General features: G+C 42.7%; 1 protein-coding gene across 1 annotated transcript in view; it reads right to left on the bottom strand.

Moving 5' to 3' along the window:
* Positions 1-372: 372 nt before the first annotated feature.
* LOC124046761 (sorting nexin-9-like) overlaps positions 373-19,999 on the bottom strand; it is a 32,630-nt gene continuing 13,003 nt past the window's right edge. The window contains exons 8-18 of the mRNA XM_046367502.1: positions 19,524-19,649; positions 18,226-18,343; positions 6,900-7,030; positions 6,485-6,588; positions 6,186-6,289; positions 4,956-5,033; positions 3,904-3,980; positions 3,448-3,537; positions 2,980-3,094; positions 2,821-2,912; positions 373-830 (exon numbers count right to left, since the gene is read on the bottom strand). Of these exons, the coding sequence (XP_046223458.1) occupies positions 783-830; positions 2,821-2,912; positions 2,980-3,094; positions 3,448-3,537; positions 3,904-3,980; positions 4,956-5,033; positions 6,186-6,289; positions 6,485-6,588; positions 6,900-7,030; positions 18,226-18,343; positions 19,524-19,649 (1,083 nt within the window). The 3' untranslated portion in view covers positions 373-782. The remainder of the gene's footprint in view (positions 831-2,820; positions 2,913-2,979; positions 3,095-3,447; positions 3,538-3,903; positions 3,981-4,955; positions 5,034-6,185; positions 6,290-6,484; positions 6,589-6,899; positions 7,031-18,225; positions 18,344-19,523; positions 19,650-19,999) is intronic.

The raw sequence follows: 19,999 nt of genomic DNA, 5'->3' as shown, positions 1-19,999 counted from the left end.
CTCTGTCTCTCTCTCTCAACTCTGTCTCTCTCTCTCAACTCTGTCTCTCTCTCTCCCCTCTGTCTCTCTCTACCCTCTGTCTCTCTCTACCCTCTGTCTCTCTCTACCCTCTGTCTCTCTCTACCCTCTGTCTCTCTCTACCCTCTGTCTCTCTCTCTCCCCTCTGTCTCTCTCTACCCTCTGTCTCTCTCTACCCTCTGTCTCTCTCTCCCTCTGTCTCTCTCTCCCCCTCTGTCTCTCTCTCTCTCCCCTCTGTCTCTCTCTCCCCTCTGTCTCTCTCTCCCTCTGTCTCTCTCTCCCCTCTGTCTCTCTCTCCCCTCTGTCTCTCTCTCCCCCTCTGTCTCTCTCTCTCCCCCCTCTGTCTCTCTCTCCCCCCTCTGTCTCTCTCTCCCCCCTCTGTCTCTCTCTCCCCTCTGTCTCTCTCTCCCCCTCTGTCTCTCTCTCCCCTCTGTATCCCCTCTCTAAATCACATTATCCAGAATAAGAATAATAAGACAAAGTGAAAACATCCAACCAAAATAAACAGGAAATATAACCATTTCATATATCTATATTATAAATAAAAGAGATATAATTAGAGGGTTATGAAACAACATTTAACATATTGTTCTGCATTGTGATATTAAAATATAACATCGTTATGTTTAACTCCTTGTGTAGTTAAAAGGCACAGGGTGATACTGTCTTCCAACTACATCATCCAGACACCAGTCCATCCTGTTTAAGGTTGTTGGTCCACGAAGCAGAAAGGAGACGAACAAGGTTTGTGTGTTTGTTTCCCTTTACAGGGTGGTAAACTGGCCCAGGGTTTGCTTCAGCTTCTCAGCAATCTGACCAATGAGAAGAAAACTACATTAACAATCATGCAACAGGAGACGAGAACTACATTAACCAGAGCATGCAATGGCAGATTACAAGTACATTAAACAGCATACAGAGACAACTACACTAACCAGAGCATGCAACAGGAGACGAGAACTACATTAACCATCATGCAACAGGAGACAACACCTACATTAACCAGAGCATGCATCTACAGTATTACTCTTTAGACTTGTGTGATATAGAGCACATGGATGTCTTTCAAAACTATATTGTCTTTTCAAACCATATTGTCTTTTCAAACCATATTGTCTTTTCAAACCATATTGTCTCTATTCAAACATATGATTCTTTCAAAACATCATGAATCACAATAACCTCCTCTCTCCCTTACCGTTTCATAGAACCCTCTCTCTCTCGTACCGTTTCATAGAACCCTCTCTCTCTCGTACCGTTTCATAGAACCCTCTCTCTCTTACCGTTTCATAGAACCCTCTCTCTCTCTTACCGTTTCATAGAACCCTCTCTCTCTCTTACCGTTTCATAGAACCCTCTCTCTCCCTTACCGTTTCATAGAACCCCTCTCTCCTTACCGTTTCATAGAACCCCCTCTCTCTCTTACCGTTTCATAGAACCCCTCTCTCTCTTACCGTTTCATAGAACCCCTCTCTCTCTTTACCGTTTCATAGAACCCTCTCTCTCTCTTTACCGTTTCATAGAACCCTCTCTCTCTCTTACCGTTTCATAGAACCCTCTCTCTCCTTACCGTTTCATAGAACCCTCTCTCTCCCCTACCGTTTCATAGAACCCCTCTCTCCCCCCCTTACCGTTTCATAGAACCCTCTCTCTCTCTTACCGTTTCATAGAACCCCTCTCTCTCTCTACCGAACCCTTCATTTCCTAGAACCCTCTCTCTCCCTTACCGTTTCATAGAACCCTCTCTCTCCCTTACCGTTTCATAGAACCCTCTCTCTCTTACCGTTTCATAGAACCCCCTCTCTCTCTTACCGTTTCATAGAACCCTCTCTCTCCCCCTTACCGTTTCATAGAACCCTCTCTCTCTTACCGTTTCATAGAACCCTCTCTCTCTTACCGTTTCATAGAACCCTCTCTCTCTTACCGTTTCATAGAACCCCCTCTCCCTCTTAGATAGAACCCCTCTCCCTCTTACTTTCACCCCTCTCCCTCTTACCGTTTCATAGAACCCCCTCTCTCCCTTACCGTTTCATAGAACCCCTCTCTCTTACCGTTTCATAGAACCCTCTCCCTCTTACCGGTTCATAGAACCCCCTCTCTCTCTTACCCCCCTTACCGTTTCATAGAACCCTCTCTCTCCCTTACCGTTTCATAGAACCCCTCTCTCTCTTACCGTTTCATAGAACCCCCTCTCTCTCTTACCGTTTCATAGAACCCCTCTCTCTCTTACCGTTTCATAGAACCCTCTCTCTCTCTTACCGTTTCATAGAACCCTCCTCTCTCTTACCCCCCTTACCGTTTCATAGAACCCCCTCTCTCTCTTACCGTTTCATAGAACCCCTCTCTCTCTAACAGTTTCATAGAACCCTCTCTCTCTCCCCCCTTACCGTTTCATAGAACCCTCTCTCTCTTACCGTTTCATAGAACCCTCTCTCTCCCTAACAGTTTCAAGAACCCTCTCTCTCCCTCTTACCGTTTCATAGAACCCTCTCTCTCTTACCCCCCTTACCGTTTCATAGAACCCCCTCTCTCTCTTACCGTTTCATAGAACCCTCTCTCTCTCTTGCCCCCCTTACCATTTCAACGAACCCTCTCTCTCTTGCCCCCCCCCTTACCGTTTCATAGAACCCTCTCTCTCTCTTACCCCCTTACCGTTTCATAGAACCCTCTCTCTCTCTTACCCCCTTACTGTTTCATAGAACCCTCCCTCTCTCTCTTACCCCCTTACCGTTTCATAGAACCCTCTCTCTCTTGCCCCCTTACCGTTTCATAGAACCCTCCATCTCTCTCGCCCCCCCTTACCGTTTCATAGAACCTGATCTGTTCTTCCAGGTAGAGCTGCATGACTCTGTTGTAGTCATAGATACGGTTGCTATGGAAGTGGTTCATCTCAGCTGTATGGAAACACAGATGGCAGGTAAGAGGTTGTGTTACACAGGTAAACGTGTGTGTGTGTGTTACCTTGTAGTGAGTAGCACATGATGCTGATGCGTTTGGCCATTGTCCCTTTATCCTGTGTGGTGATCTTCCCTGCTGCCACCATCTTGTCCCCTTCCCTCACCTTCTCTATAGCCGCCTACACACACACACACACACACACACACACACACACACACACACACACACACACACACACACACACACACACACACACACACACACACACACACACACACACACACACACACACACACACACACACACACACACACACACACACACACTTGATTTAGCTTGACCAGCACTCCTGGAGAGCGGATTTTGTACTTTTAGGACTATTCCATTGGTTCTACTGTTACGGGCCAGCTAAATCAAGCACAGCTCAACAAACTACTTCTTCAACTTAGTCGTGATCTGACGTGTATCAGGCTACAATACTTAATAATAATAATAATAGTTGACAGTAGTAGAGTAGTATCTGTTGTGTACCTTGTGTACTCCGATAGTATCAGGGAAGCAGCCTAGCAGCCCTTTGTATTCGTTGTTGGTTTCCATCAGGAAGTGAAGGTCTTTTCTGGGCTGAAAGAAATATACATCACAACAGTTTATTTTCACTCAGGGTCTGTAGTTCGACCTTCAGAGACAATGAGAGAATGAGGCAGAGGGAGAGAGAAAGAAGGGGGATGGATAGTAGAGAGACAGAGTGGGAGACAGGGAGAGAATGGCATAGAGAGACAGAGGCGGGATAGAGAGAGAGAGAGAGAGAGAGAGAGAGAGAGAGAGAGAGAGAGAGAGAGAGAGAGAGAGAGAGAGAGAGAGAGAGAATGTATTCAAAAGGAAGGAAGGAGGGAGAGAGACGAACAGGAAATGCCTCAGGGACAGGAAGAACATAGGTTATCTATGGGTGTGTGTGTGTGTGTGTGTATGTGTGTGTGTGTGTGTTACCTGCTCAGCTACGATCTGTGAGATCTCCTCGTATGTTTTCCCTGCAGCTGTGAGAGCATCTGTGAGTGTGGCCTCTCCTACACCACACACACCACACCACACCACACACACACACACCACACACACACACCACACACGACAGAGACCAAATTGATCATTATGCACAGTTTAGTGACAGTACTATGACAGTAGCCAGCACCACAGAGGATACATTTGAGGTGGCAGGGTAGCCTAGTGGTTAGAGTGTAGAGGTGGGAGGTAGCCTGGTGGTTAGAGTGTAGAGGTGGCAGGTAGCCTAGTGGTTAGAGTGTAGAGGTGGCAGGTAGCCTAGTGGTTAGAGTGTAGAGGTGGGAGGTAGCCTAGTGGTTAGAGTGTAGAGGTGGGAGGTAGCCTAGTGGTTAGAGTGTAGAGGTGGCAGGTAGCCTAGTGGTTAGAGTGTAGAGGTGGCAGGTAGCCTAGTGGTTAGAGTGTAGAGGTGGCAGGGTAGCCTAGTGGTTAGAGTGTAGAGGTGGCAGGGTAGCCTAGTGGTTAGAGTGTAGAGGTGGTAGGTAGCCTAGTGGTTAGAGTGTAGAGGTGGCGGGTAGCCTAGTGGTTAGAGTGTAGAGGTGGCAGGTAGCCTAGTGGTTAGAGTGTAGAGGTGGCAGGGTAGCCTAGTGGTTAGAGTGTAGAGGTGGCAGGGTAGCCTAGTGGTTAGAGCGTAGAGGCGGCAGGGTAGCCTAGTGGTTAGAGTGTAGAGGCGGCAGGGTAGCCTAGTGGTTAGAGTGTAGAGGTGGCAGGGTAGCCTAGTGGTTAGAGTGTAGAGGTGGCAGGGTAGCCTAGTGGTTAGAGTGTAGAGGTGGTAGGGTAGCCTAGTGGTTAGAGCGTTGCACTAGTAACCGGAAGGTTGCAAGTTCAAATCCCCGAGCTGTCAAGGTACAGATCTGTCGTTCTGCCCCTGAACAAGGCAGTTAACCCGCTGTTCCTTAGGCCGTCATTGAAAATAAGAATTTGTTCTTAACTGACTTGCCTAGTTAAATAAAGGTAAAAAAATCCTCATGGGAGTCAGTCAATACCTGTATAGCCACTGGTGTTGAAGACAGATGACAGGTTCTGAAAGGCTTTCCCAATCTTCTGGTACTCCTTACGCAGAGCTGAACACATCAAACAGACACCTGGTTTAATGCAGTACGACTTGGAGGGAGTTGTAGTTTTAACACAGTATGGCTAGGAGGGAGTTGTAGTTTTAACAGAGTATGGCTAGGAGGGAGTTGTAGTTTTAACACAGTATGGCTAGGAGGGAGTTGTAGTTTTAACAGAGTATGGCTAGGAGGGAGTTGTAGTTTTAACAGAGTATGGCTAGGAGGGAGTTGTAGTTTTAACAGAGTATTGCTAGGAGGGAGTTGTAGTTTTAACACAGTATGGCTAGGAGGGAGTTGTAGTTTTAACACAGTATGGCTAGGAGGGAGTTGTAGTTTTAACACAGTATGGCTAGGAGGGAGTTGTAGTTTTAACACAGTATGGCTAGGAGGGAGTTGTAGTTTTAACAGTATGGCTAGGAGGGAGTTGTAGTTTTAACAGAGTATGGCTAGGAGGGAGTTGTAGTTTTAACAGAGTATTGCTAGGAGGGAGTTGTAGTTTTAACATAGTATGGCTAGGAGGGAGTTGTAGTTTTAACAGAGTAGTATGGCTAGGAGGGAGTTGTAGTTTTAACAGAGTATGGCTAGGAGGGAGTTGTAGTTTTAACAGAGTATGGCTAGGAGGGAGTTGTAGTTTTAAGGGAGTTGTAGTTTTAACAGAGTATGGCTAGGAGGGAGTTGTAGTTTTAACAGAGTATGGCTAGGAGGGAGTTGTAGTTTTAACAGAGTATGGCTAGGAGGGAGTTGTAGTTTTAACAGAGTATGGCTAGGAGGGAGTTGTAGTTTTAACATAGTATGGCTAGGAGGGAGTTGTAGTTTTAACAGAGTATGGCTAGGAGGGAGTTGTAGTTTTAACAGAGTATGGCTAGGAGGGAGTTGTAGTTTTACCAAAGTATGGCTAGGAGGGAGTTGTAGTTTTAACATAGTATGGCTAGGAGGGAGTTGTAGTTTTAACAGAGTATGGCTAGGAGGGAGTTGTAGTTTTAACAGAGTATGGCTAGGAGGGAGTTGTAGTTTTAACAAAGTAGGGTTAGGGTTGAGACTGGGTGTGGACATGAAGTTGGGGTTTAGAATTTTCAGAGAGGAGTGTAGGTAGAGTTTGTAGTTTTTCAAGGCAGGAAGGGTGTGTGTGTGTGTGTGTGTGTGTGTGTGTGTTTCGCTCCTCACGGCCTGTGCAGCGTTTCCAGTGTATGTTCCCAACGTTCAGCAGGTCTTTAACTCCATCATCCATCTCTTTCGTGAACCTACTGAACAACTCACACTTCTGCTCCCTACACACACACACACACACACACACACACACACACACACACACACACACACACACACACACACACACACACACACACACACACACACACACACACACACACACACACACACACACACACACACACACACAGCCAGATAAGAACAGATGTCAAATAAGAGTCTGAAATCTGTGTGTGTCTATCTACCGTACGTACACTTCTATTATGTCTAACTCAGGAGCTTCAGGGTCGATGGTGGAGAAGACCATTGGTCCAACACACTCATCCTTCTCTGCTCTCCTCTTCCCGGTCTTCCACTCCTGACCAAACACATACGCACAGACAGACAGAGAGAGTGAAGGACTGCATGACTGTGTGTGTGTGTGTGTGTGTGTGTGTGTGTGTGTGTGTGTGCGTGCGTGTGTGTGTGTGTGTGTGTGTGTGTGTGTGTGTGTGTGTGTGTGTGTGTGTGTGTGTGTGTGTGTGTGTGTGTGTGTGTGTGTGTGCGTGCGCGTGCGTGTGCGTGTGCGTGTGTGTGTGTGTGTGCGTGTGTGTGTGTGTGTGTGTGTGTGCGCGCGTGTGTGCGTGTGTGCGTGTGCGTGCGTGTGCGTGCGTGTGTGCGTGTGTGTACCTTCTCGTCTCTGTATGTGAGGAAGAGTTGGAAGACGTCACTGTTGGAGACGACGGGATGACGACACATTCGACACATCCAGCCCTGCAGTCTCTCCATCCTCATCTTGATAAACTCCTCCTCAAAACGACCTGGATAGAATAATAATAATAATAATAATAATAATAATAATAATATTGCATTTGACGACTAATTGGTCCTTGGTCACTCCACCTGTTATCACTTAATAACAAACTTGTGTGCCATCTGTAAATACGAATACAAAATGTTAAATTAGGAGTCTAGTTGGTTTCGCCACAGAAAAAGACAGCAAGCTTTCCCGCTAGCCATGATTGGCTGAGATAATGAGTGGGCTGGACATGCAGAGAGATGAGTTCCGATTGGTCTGCCATACAGCATGTTTCTGTCTATTTGAGCCGGTCAGTATGTCTAGGTAATCCTGTCTAACGCATCTTTAAAAAAAATAAAAGGAAATATCTCGTGGTATAACTGCGTAAGCGTTGCTCTCTACTTTCAGGAGGACAGAGTTTAGAAATCAGGGGAATTAGAGTATGGTGGCTAAAGAGACCTGTCTCTGGATCACATCTTCCATCTAAGGGAAACCATGGCAACCGTGAGAGAGGGAGAAACGTCCATCCATGTATAAGGGTAAGAGAGTCCAGCTAGCTACATTTTCAGATATTACACGTTTCAACATTTTGTCAGAAAGTCGTATTCGTTTCATGTTAAAGTGTACTGTTAGCTAGCTAGCTGACGTTAGCTGACTAGCTCGCTAGCTAATATTACACGTATGCTCTGTGGGGTAATATTATTCGTATCTCAAAGCCATTTGGTTTGCTAGGTATTAGCCTAAAGTTAGCTAGCTAGTTAACATGGAACCTGTTCTTCAGCTTTTGGACAATTAAATTGTCATTTCCTGTATTATACTAATACTTATAATTATACTAAAAATTGTATTATATTAGACTGATACATTTACTTTATTGTATTATATTACACTAATACATTTACTTTATTGTTCATATTATTATAAACATTTTCTTTATATTACGGGGAGTGTTTAAATATAAGGGCTCTGTTATATTCTTAAAATATAAGGGCTCTGTTACCTTAAAATATAAGCCAGTAAAATATAAGCAGGTTGGGCTCTGTTATATTACGTTTAAATACCATGCATATCCTGTCTCTACGGACTAATAAAACCTGTTATAACATTTATAAGGGCTCTGTTATATTACGGTTAAAATATAAGGGCTCTGTTATATTACGGGGAGTGTTTAAATATAAGGGCTCTGTTATATTACGGTTAAAATATAAGGGCTCTGTTATATTACGGTTAAAATATAAGGGCTCTGTTATATTACGGGGAGTGTTTAAATATAAGGGCTCTGTTATATTACGGTTAAAATATAAGGGCTCTGTTATAAAAAATATAAGGGCTCTGTTATATTACGGTTAAAATATAAGGGCTCTGTTATATTACGGTTAAAATATAAGGGCTCTGTTATATTACGGTTAAAATATAAGGGCTCTGTTATATTACGGTTAAAATATAAGGGCTCTGTTATATTACGGTTAAAATATAAGGGCTCTGTTATATTACGGTTTAAATATAAGGGCTCTGTTATATTACGGTTTAAATATAAGGGCTCTGTTATATTACTGTTTAAATGTAAGGGCTCTGTTATATTACGGTTAAAATATAAGGGCTCTGTTATATTACGGGGAGAGTTTAAATATAAGGGCTCTGTTATATTACGGTTAAAATATAAAATATTAAAATATAAGGGCTCTGTTATATTACGGTTAAAATATAAGGGCTCTGTTATATTACGGTTAAAATATAAGGGCTCTGTTATATTACGGTTAAAATATAAGGGCTCTGTTATATTACGGTTAAAATATAAGGGCTCTGTTATATTACGGTTAAAATATAAGGGCTCTGTTATATTACGGTTAAAATATAAGGGCTCTGTTATATTACGGTTAAAATATAAGGGCTCTGTTATATTACGGTTTAAATATAAGGGCTGTTATATTACGGTTAAAATATAAGGGCTCTGTTATATTACTGTTTAAATGTAAGGGCTCTTGCTAAACATGTATTATGTTTCCACATTTTCTAGTCTTAGTTATTACACCCCTTTTCTAGCCGTAGTTATTACACCCCTTTTCTAGTCTTAGTTATTACACCCCTTTTCTAGTCTTAGTTATTACACCCCTTTTCTAGTCTTAGTTATTACACCCCTTTTCTAGTCTTAGTTATTACACCCCTTTTCTAGTCATAGTTATTACACCCCTTTTCTAGTCTTACCCCTTTTCTAGTCATATTATTACACCCCTTTTCTAGTCATAGTTATTACACCCCTTTTCTAGTCATAGTTATTACACCCCTTTTCTAGTCATAGTTATTACACCCCTTTTCTAGTCTTAGTTATTACACCCCTTTTCTAGCCGTAGTTATTACACCCCTTTTCTAGTCTTAGTTATTACACCCCTTTTCTAGTCGTAGTTATTACACCCCTTTTCTAGTCTTAGTTATTACACCCCTTTTCTAGTCGTAGTTATTACACCCCTTTTCTAGTCTTAGTTATTACAACCCTTTTCTAGTCGTAGTTATTACACCCCTTTTCTAATCTTAGTTAGTTATTACACCCCTTTTCTAGTCGTAGTTATTACACCCTTTTGATGATATTTATGTCCTCAGTTTGTTATGCCATGTTCTCTTCTGTTTTAGTTTATGTCTGTCAGTGTTTATTATGTGTTACTGTTAAACCCATTTCCTTCCTGTTAATTACATGGTACTGTTAAACCCATTTCCTTCCTGTTAATTACATGGTACTGTTAAACCCATTTCCTTCCTGTTAATTACATGGTACTGTTAAACCCATTTCCTTCCTGTTAATTACATGGTACTGTTAAACCCATTTCCTTCCTGTTAATTACATGGTACTGTTAAACCCATTTCCTTCCTGTTAATTACATGGTACTGTTAAACCCATTTCCTTCCTGTTAATTACATGGCACTGTTAAACCCATTTCCTTCCTGTTAATTACATGGTACTGTTAAACCCATTTCCTTCCTGTTAATTACATGGTACTGTTAAACCCATTTCCTTCCTGTTAATTACATGGTACTGTTAAACCCATTTCCTTCCTGTTAATTACATGGTACTGTTAAACCCATTTCCTTCCTGTTAATTACATGGTACTGTTAAACCCATTTCCTTCCTGTTAATTACATGGTACTGTTAAACCCATTTCCTTCCTGTTAATTACATGGCACTGTTAAACCCATTTCCTTCCTGTTAATTACATGGTACTGTTAAACCCATTTCCTTCCTGTTAATTACATGGTACTGTTAAACCCATTTCCTTCCTGTTAATTACATGGTACTGTTAAACCCATTTCCTTCCTGTTAATTACATGGTACTGTTAAACCCATTTCCTTCCTGTTAATTACATGGTACTGTTAAACCCATTTCCTTCCTGTTAATTACATGGTACTGTTAAACCCATTTCCTTCCTGTTAATTACATGGCACTGTTAAACCCATTTCCTTCCTGTTAATTACATGGTACTGTTAAACCCATTTCCTTCCTGTTAATTACATGGTACTGTTAAACCCATTTCCTTCCTGTTAATTACATGGTACTGTTAAACCCATTTCCTTCCTGTTAATTACATGGTACTGTTAAACCCATTTCCTTCCTGTTAATTACATGGTACTGTTAAACCCATTTCCTTCCTGTTAATTACATGGTACTGTTAAACCCATTTCCTTCCTGTTAATTACATGGTACTGTTGAACCCATTTCCTTCCTGTTAATTACATGGTACTGTTGAACCCATTTCCTTCCTGTTAATTACATGGTACTGTTAAACCCATTTCCTTCCTGTTAATTACATGGTACTGTTAAACCCATTTCCTTCCTGTTAATTACATGGTACTGTTAAACCCATTTCCTTCCTGTTAATTACATGGTACTGTTAAACCCATTTACCTCCTGTTAATTACAACCCATTTACCTCCTGTTAATTAAATGACAGACGTCATTTCCGGTCACAACTTGCAGGCTTGTTTTCAAATTGCTGTGCGTTTTGTTGCCAACCTATTTTGCTACCTGACAACTTTACGGGTTTCACTTTTTAATTACCGGTCATATATTTATTTTTTCCTCGACTTTTTCACTCCGGACGCTTTATCTGGACACGATTCGTCAGGACCTCCAACAGCCGAAGCTAAGTAGTAACATTAACATGATGCCTTCTAATTGCAGCCGCTGTGCTCGCCTTTACGGCGAGGATAGCTGTACTGCAAGCCCAGCTTCAGACGCAATCGTTAGGCAAGGGTAATTTCAGTGTAGGAAAGGATGAAACAGCGTCTGTGCCACCAGTAAGTACAGATAGTAGTATAAATCCCCTGGCACAGTCCCCGCAGCCGGACAACTTTCTCACGGTTTCTGGTAGGAAATGCTGTAGGAACGCTCAACCGGTGTCGCTCATTCAGCAGACAGAAACTTTCAACCGGTTCTCCCCATTAAGCAGCGGGTCGGTGTCAGAGGCCGAGTCTTCTCTGGTCTCTACTCCTCCCGTTACGGGGTCTGAGACGCCGAAGCTTCCCACCATTAGCTCTGACAAATTGAAAACTCTAGTCATTGGCGACTCCATTACCCGCAGTATTAGACTTAAAGCGAATCATCCAGCGATCATACACTGTTTACCCGGGGGCAGGGCTACCGACGTTAAGGCTAATCTGAAGATGGTGCTGGCTAAAGCTAAAACTGGCGAGTGTAGAGAGTATAGAGATATTGTTATCCACGTCGGCACCAACGATGTTAGGATGAAACAGTCAGAGATCACCAAGCGCAACATAGCTTCTGCGTGCATATCAGCTAGAAAGATGTGTCGGCATCGAGTAATTGTCTCTGGCCCCTCCCAGTTAGGGGAGTGATGAGCTCTACAGCAGAGTCTCACAACTCAATCGCTGGTTGAAAACTGTTTTCTGCCCCTCCCAAAAGATAGAATTTGTAGATAATTGGCCCTCTTTCTGGGACTCGCCCACAAACAGGACCAAGCCTGACCTGCTGAGGAGTGACGGACTCCATCCTAGCTGGAGAGGTGCTCTCATCTTATCTGCCAACATAGACAGGGCTCTAACTCCTCTAGCTCCACAATGAAATAGGGTGCAGGCCAGGCAGCAGGCTATTAGCCAGCCTGCCAGCATAGTGGAGTCTGCCACTAGCATAGTTAGTGTAGTCAGCTTAGCTATCACCATTGAGACCGTGTCTGTGCCTCGACCTGGGTTGGGCAAAACTAAACATGGCGGTGTTTGCCTTAGCAATCTCACTAGGATAAAGACCACCTCCATTCCTGTCATTACTGAAAGAGATCATGATACCTCACATCTCAAAATAGGGCTACTTAATGTTAGATCCCTTACTTCAAAGGCAATTATAGTCAATGAACTAATCACTGATCATAATCTTGATGTGATTGGCCTGACTGAAACATGGCTTAAGCCTGATGAATTTACTGTGTTAAATGAGGCCTCACCTCCTGGCTACACTAGTGACCATATCCCCCGTGCATCCCGCAAAGGCGGAGGTGTTGCTAACATTTACGATAGCAAATTTCAATTTACAAAAAGAAAATGACGTTTTCGTCTTTTGAGCTTCTAGTCATGAAATCTATGCAGCCTACTCAATCACTTTTTATAGCTACTGTTTACAGGCCTCCTGGGCCATATACAGCGTTTCTCACTGAGTTCCCTGAATTCCTATCAGACCTTGTAGTCATTGCAGATAATATTCTAATCTTTGGTGACTTTAATATTCACATGGAAAAGTCCACAGACCCACTCCAAAAAGGCTTTTGGAGCCATCATCGACTCAGTGGGTTTTGTCCAACATGTCTCTGGACCCACTCACTCTCACAGTCATACGCTGGACCTAGTTTTGTCCCATGGAATAAATGTTGTGGATCTTAATGTTTTTCCTCATAATCCTGGACTATCAGACCACCATTTTATTACGTTTGCAATTGCAACAAATAATCTGCTCAGACCCCAACCAAGGAACATCAAAAGTCGTGCTATAAATTCACAGACAACACAAAGATTCCTTGATGCCCTTCCAGACTCCCTCTGCCTACCCAAGGACGCCAGAGGACAAAAATCCGTTAACCACCTAACTGAGGATCTCAATTTAACCTTGCGCAATACCCTAGATGCAGTTGCACCCCTAAAAACTAAAAAAATGTCTCATAAGAAACTAGCTCCATGGTACACAGAAAATACCCGAGCTCTGAAGCAAGCTTCCAGAAAATTGCAACGGAAATGGCGCCACACCAAACTGGAAGTCTTCCGACTAGCTTGGAAGGATGGTACCGTGCAGTACCGAAGAGCCCTTACTGCTGCTCGATCGTCCTATTTTTCTAACTTAATTGAGGAAAATAAGAACAATCCGAAATTCCTTTTTTGATACTGTGGCAAAGCTAACTAAAAAGCAGCATTCCCCAAGAGAGGATGACTTGCACTTTAGCAGTGATAAATTCATGAACTTCTTTGAGGAAAAGATTATGATTATTAGAAAGCAAATTACGGACTCCTCTTTAAACCTGCGTATTCCTCCAAACCTCAGTTGTCCTGAGTCTGCACAACTCTGCCAGGACCTAGGATCAAGAGAGACGCTCAAGTGTTTTAGTACTATATCTCTTGACACAATGATGAAAATAATCATGGCCTCTAAACCTTCAAGCTGTATACTGGACCCTATTCCAACTAAACTACTGAAAGAGCTGCTTCCTGTGCTTGGCCCTCCTATGTTGAACATAATAAACGGCTCTCTATCCACTGGATGTGTACCAAACTCACTAAAAGTGGCAGTAATAAAGCCTCTCTTGAAAAAGCCAAACCTTGACCCAGAAAATATAAAAAACTATCGGCCTATATCAAATCTTCCATTCCTCTCAAAGATTTTAGAGAAGGCTGTTGCGCAGCAACTCACTGCCTTCCTGAAGACAAACAATGTATACGAAATGCTTCAGTCTGGTTTTAGACCCCATCATAGCACTGAGACGGCACTTGTGAAGGTGGTAAATGACATTTTGATGGCATCGGACCGAGGCTCTGCATCTGTCCTCGTGCTCCTAGACTTTAGTGCTGCTTTTGATACCATCGATCACCACATTCTTTTGGAGAGATTGGAAACCCAAATTGGTCTACACGGACATGTTCTGGCCTGGTTTAGGTCTTATCTGTCGGAAAGATATCAGTTTGTCTCTGTGAATGGTTTGTCCTCTGACAAATCAACTGTACATTTCGGTGTTCCTCAAGGTTCTGTTTTAGGACCACTATTGTTTTCACTATATATTTTACCTCTTGGGGATGTTATTCGAAAACATAATGTAAACTTTCACTGCTATGCGGATGACACACAGCTGTACATTTCAATGAAACACGGTGAAGCACCAAAATTGCCCTCGCTAGAAGCATGTGTTTCAGACATAAGGAAGTGGATGGCTGCAAACTTTCTACTATTAAACTCGGACAAAACAGAGATGCTTGTTCTAGGTCCCAAGAAACAAAGAGATCTTCTGTTGAATCTGACAATTAATCTTAATGGTTGTACAGTCGTCTCAAATAAAACTGTGAAGGACCTCGGCGTTACTCTGACCCTGATCTCTCTTTTGAAGAACATATCAAGACCATTTCGAGGACAGCTTTTTTCCATCTACGTAACATTGCAAAAATCAGAAACTTTCTGTCCAAAAATGATGCAGAAAAATTAATCCATGCTTTTGTCACTTCTAGGTTAGACTACTGCAATGCTCTATTTTCCGGCTACCGGATAAAGCACTAAATAAACTTCAGTTAGTGCTAAATACGGCTGCTAGAATCCTGACTAGAACCAAAAATTTGATCATATTACTCCAGTGCTAGCCTCTCTACACTGGCTTCCTGTCAAAGCAAGGGCTGATTTCAAGGTTTTACTGCTAACCTACAAAGCATTACATGGGCTTGCTCCTACCTACCTCTCTGATTTGGTCCTGCCGTACATACCTATACGTACGCTACGGTCACAAGACGCAGGCCTCCTAATTGTCCCTAGAATTTCTAAGCAAACAGCTGGAGGCAGGGCTTTCTCCTATAGAGCTCCATTTTTATGGAACGGTCTGCCTACCCATGTCAGAGACGCAAACTCGGTCTCAACCTTTAAGTCTTTACTGAAGACTCATCTCTTCAGTGGGTCATATGATTGAGTGTAGTCTGGCCCAGGAGTGGGAAGGTGAACGGAAAGGCTCTGGAGCAACGAACCGCCCTTGCTGTCTCTGCCTGGCCGGTTCCCCCTTTTTCCACTGGGATTCTCTGCCTCTAACCCTGTTACGGGGCTGAGTCACTGGCTTGCTGGGGCTCTCTCGTGCCGTCCCTGGGGGGGGTGCGTCACCTGGGTGGGTTGATTCACTGTTGTGGTCGGCCTGTCTGGGTTTCCCCCTTTGGGTTGTACCGTGTCGGAGATCTTTGTGGGCTATACTCGGCCTTGTCTCAGGATGGTAAGTTGGTGGTTGTAGATTTCCCTCTAGTGGTGTGGGGGCTGTGCTTTGGCAAAGTGGGTGGGGTTATATCCTTCCTGTTTGGCCCTGTCCGGGGTGTCCTCGGATGGGGCCACAGTGTCTCCTGACCCCTCCTGTCTCAGCCTCCAGTATTTATGCTGCAGTAGTTTATGTGTCGGGGGGCTAGGGTCAGTTTGTTTATCTGGAGTACTTCTCCTGTCCTATTCGGTGTCCTGTGTAAATCTAAGTGTGCGTTCTCTAATTCTCTCCTTCTCTCCTTCTTTCTCTCTCTCGGAGGACCTGAGCCCTAGAACCATGCCCCAGGACTACCTGACATGATGACTCCTTGCTGTCCCCAGTCCACCTGGCCATGCTGCTGCTCCAGTTTCAACTGGCCTGGGCCCTAGGACCATGTCCCAGGACTACCTGACATGAGGACTCCTTGCTGTCCCCAGTCCACCTGGCCATGCTCCTGCTCCAGTTTCAACTGTTCTGCCTTACTATTATTCAACCATGCTGGTCATTTATGAACATTTGAACATCTTGGCCACGTTCTGTTATAATCTCCACCCGGCACAGCCAGAAGAGGACTGGCCACCCCACATATGCTCTCTCTAATTCTCTCTTTCTTTCTCTCTCTCGGAGGACCTGAGCCCTAGGACCGTGCCCCAGGACTACCTGACATGATGGCTCCTTGCTGTCCCCAGTCCACCTGACTGTGCTGCTGCTCCAGTTTCAACTGTTCTGCCTTATTATTATTTGACCATGCTGGTCATTTATGAACATTTGAACATCTTGGTCATTTTCTGTTATAATCTCTACCCGGCACAGCCAGAAGAGGACTGGCCACCCCACATAGCCCGGTTCCTCTCTAGGTTTCTTCCTAGGTTTTGGCCTTTCTAGGGAGTTTTTCCTAGCCACCGTGCTTTTACACCTGCATTGTTTGCTGTTTGGGGTTTTAGGCTGGGTTTCTGTACAGCACTTTGAGATATCAGCTGATGTACGAAGGGCTATATAAATAAATTTGATTTGATTTGATTTGATTTGGTACTGTTAAACCCATTTACTTCCTGTTAATTACATGGTACTGTTAAACCCATTTACTTCCTGTTAATTACATGGCACTGTTAAACCCATTTACCTCTTGTTAATTACATGGTACTGTTAAACCCATTTACTTCCTGTTAATTACATGGTACTATTAAACCCATTTCCTTCCTGTTAATTACATGGCACTGTTAAACCCATTTACCTCTTGTTAATTACATGGCACTGTTAAACCCATTTACTTCCTGTTAATTACATGGCACTGTTAAACCCATTTACTTCCTGTTAATTACATGGTACTGTTAAACCCATTTACTTCCTGTTAATTACATGGTACTGTTAAACCCATTTCCTTCCTGTTAATTACATGGTACTGTTAAACCCATTTACTTCCTGTTAATTACATGGTACTGTTAAACCCATTTACTTCCTGTTAATTACATGGTACTGTTAAACCCATTTCCCTCCTTATTATGTGTTACTGTTAAACCCATTTACCTCTTGTTAATTACATGGTACTGTTAAACCCATTTACTTCCTGTTAATTACATGGTACTGTTAAACCCATTTCCTTCCTGTTAATTACATGGTACTGTTAAACCCATTTACTTCCTGTTAATTACATGGTACTGTTAAACCCATTTACTTCCTGTTAATTACATGGTACTGTTAAACCCATTTCCCTCCTTATTACATGGTACTGTTAAACCCATTTCCTTCCACTTTATTCACCCGGCAGCACTACTTGACCGTTCATGCACTTTTTATGTTTTGATTTCACCCTGATATGCGTTTTGTCCCTACTAACCCTATCTCCCGGCCGTATAAGCCGACAACATCCACCATCATATTCCCCCCTCGGTCTTTGCGTTGTGTGTAAAAAAAAAAAAAACAGATCATTGGATTTCTCTCATCACCTAATTCATCCACATTTTAATAGACGTACCATCGTGACATTCTGAACCAGTAAATTACAAAACCTCTTTTATACTAAACTTTAACATTTATATCTGTAATAATAATAATAATAAATGCCATTTAGAAGACACTTTTATCCAATGTGCCTTGCATACGTTTTGTGTGTATGGGCTGTCAGGGGAATCGATAAAACACCTCACTAGATGGCCATTGTCAACAGGCTCCAATACAGAACTATTTATGACCTCACTAGATGGCCATTGTCAACAGGCTCCAATACAGAACTATTTATGACCTCACCAGATGGCCATTGTCAACAGGCTCCAATACAGAACTATTTATGACCTCACTAGATGGCCATTGTCAACAGGCTCCAATACAGAACTATTTATGACCTCACTAGATGGCCATTGTCAACAGGCTCCAATATAGAACTATTTATGACCTCACCAGATGGCCATTGTCAACAGGCGCCAATACAGAACTATTTATGACCTCACTAGATGGCCATTGTCAACAGGCTCCAATACAGAACTATTTATGACCTCACTAGATGGCCATTGTCAACAGGCTCCAATACAGAACTATTTATGACCTCACTAGATGGCCATTGTCAACAGGCTCCAATACAGAACTGTTTATGACCTCACTAGATGGCCATTGTCAACAGGCTCCAATACAGAACTATTTATGCTTGAAGGATGACTTACACACAGCTCAATACATATTTTCTAAAGCCACGCTTTTTCAGACCACAAGACCTATTCAGGAAAAACGGAGGCGACGGTTGCCATGGAAGCCACTGACCTGTGACTTGTTTGTCAGGCAGCGAGGGGATGGGGATGGCGGAACCAAACTTCTCCAACAGGCGCTCATACAGCCAATCAAAATGCTTATACCTGTGATTGACAGGTCTGTTGGTCGTCTGTAGAAAACACAAAAAGAAGAGTCAGAGAAGTGTGTGTGTGTGTGTGTGTGTGTGTGTGTGTGTGTGTGTGTGTGTGTGTGTGTGTGTGTGTGTGTGTGTGTGTGTGTGTGTGTGTGTGTGTGTGTGTGTGTGTGTGTGTGTGTGTGTGTTATTAAACAACTAAATTGACCGACGTCAGTTCAATTACTTGAATTCCATTTAGTTTGTATTTTTTGTGAGCTCTGCGCGCCGGTAGAGAAATCAGATCAAGAACAAACTGTGGGCCGCTGGAAGTTGTAGTTTTCAACAGAAAATATTAAACTTAGTTCAGGGCAGAAAACGTGGTAATTAACTACAATGACTATAATCCATTGCGCCTGCCCTGCTCTTCCGGCCCCAGAAAGACACATGAGAGAGGAATGTACACAGCACAACGACAATAGGGATATTGACAGTTCGTTAGGTAGCTGTACCCGATTAATATTTGTAGTACTTGGTAATTAGCCGTCTTGAAAGTATGTCCTATCTACTTTGAAGAACAACTAAAATAGTTTTATCGTCAGACAGCTCTGCAGCATATTAGGTAGCTACTAGCTAGCTAGTTACTATTACATATTAGGTAGCTACAAGCTAGCTAGTTACTATTACATATTAGGTAGCTACAAGCTAGCTAGTTACTATTACATATTAGGTAGCTACAAGCTAGCTAGTTACTATTACATATTAGGTAGCTACAAGCTAGCTAGTTACTATTACATATTAGGTAGCTACTAGCTAGCTAGTTACTATTACATATTAGGTAGCTACTAGCTAGCTAGTTATTATTACATATTAGGTAGCTACTAGCTAGCTAGTTATTATTACATATTAGGTAGCTACTAGATAGCCAGCTAGCTAGTTACTAGCCTAGCTAAATAGGATGACTTGTAAATGAGGTTAGATGGTTGGCTGAGCAGAGATGACAAAAAAATATATAATAATAATACATTTTTTAAAAACTCAATAAGAAAATTGAAAGTTCTAAAAATGTGGCTTTGGAATTTCTACTAAAATTGCATTTCTATTAAAAAGCTTAAGCATATATATATTTTTTTTATACAAATCAAAACGGAAAAATTATTTATTTTTCACCGAACTGAAACGACCTCAAAAAGCACTAATCGCTCAGCACTAGTGTGTGTGTGTGTGTGATACTCACGTTGGGTGTGACCTGATATTCTATGTAACTCTTCAGCCCATACATCTTAGAGCCCTTTTTAGGATCAGCCACGACACAGTCAAGAGGAGACTGGGGATACAGCCACACTGGCCCCACATCTCCCATCTACGCGTGCGTGCGTGCGCGCACACACACACACACACACACACACACACACACACACACACACACACACACACACACACACACACACACACACACACACACACACACACACACACACACACACACACACACACACACACACACACACACACACACACACACACACACACACACACACACACACACACACACACACACACACAATTACTACATTGCTATTACCATCTTGAGTAACAAAGTTTCCCCCCCCATAAATGTAATGTGAATGTAATATAATGTAAATGAAGTGCCTTGTAAAAGTAATGTAAAGTAATGCAGATGGATGTCAAAGTAATTTATTGTAAAGTAAT

Source organism: Oncorhynchus gorbuscha, linkage group LG10, assembly GCF_021184085.1.
Source record: "Oncorhynchus gorbuscha isolate QuinsamMale2020 ecotype Even-year linkage group LG10, OgorEven_v1.0, whole genome shotgun sequence".
Lineage (NCBI taxonomy): Eukaryota > Metazoa > Chordata > Actinopteri > Salmoniformes > Salmonidae > Oncorhynchus > Oncorhynchus gorbuscha.
The sequence above is the reverse complement of the archived record's forward strand: the minus strand, read 5'-3'. Positions and strand labels throughout refer to the sequence as shown.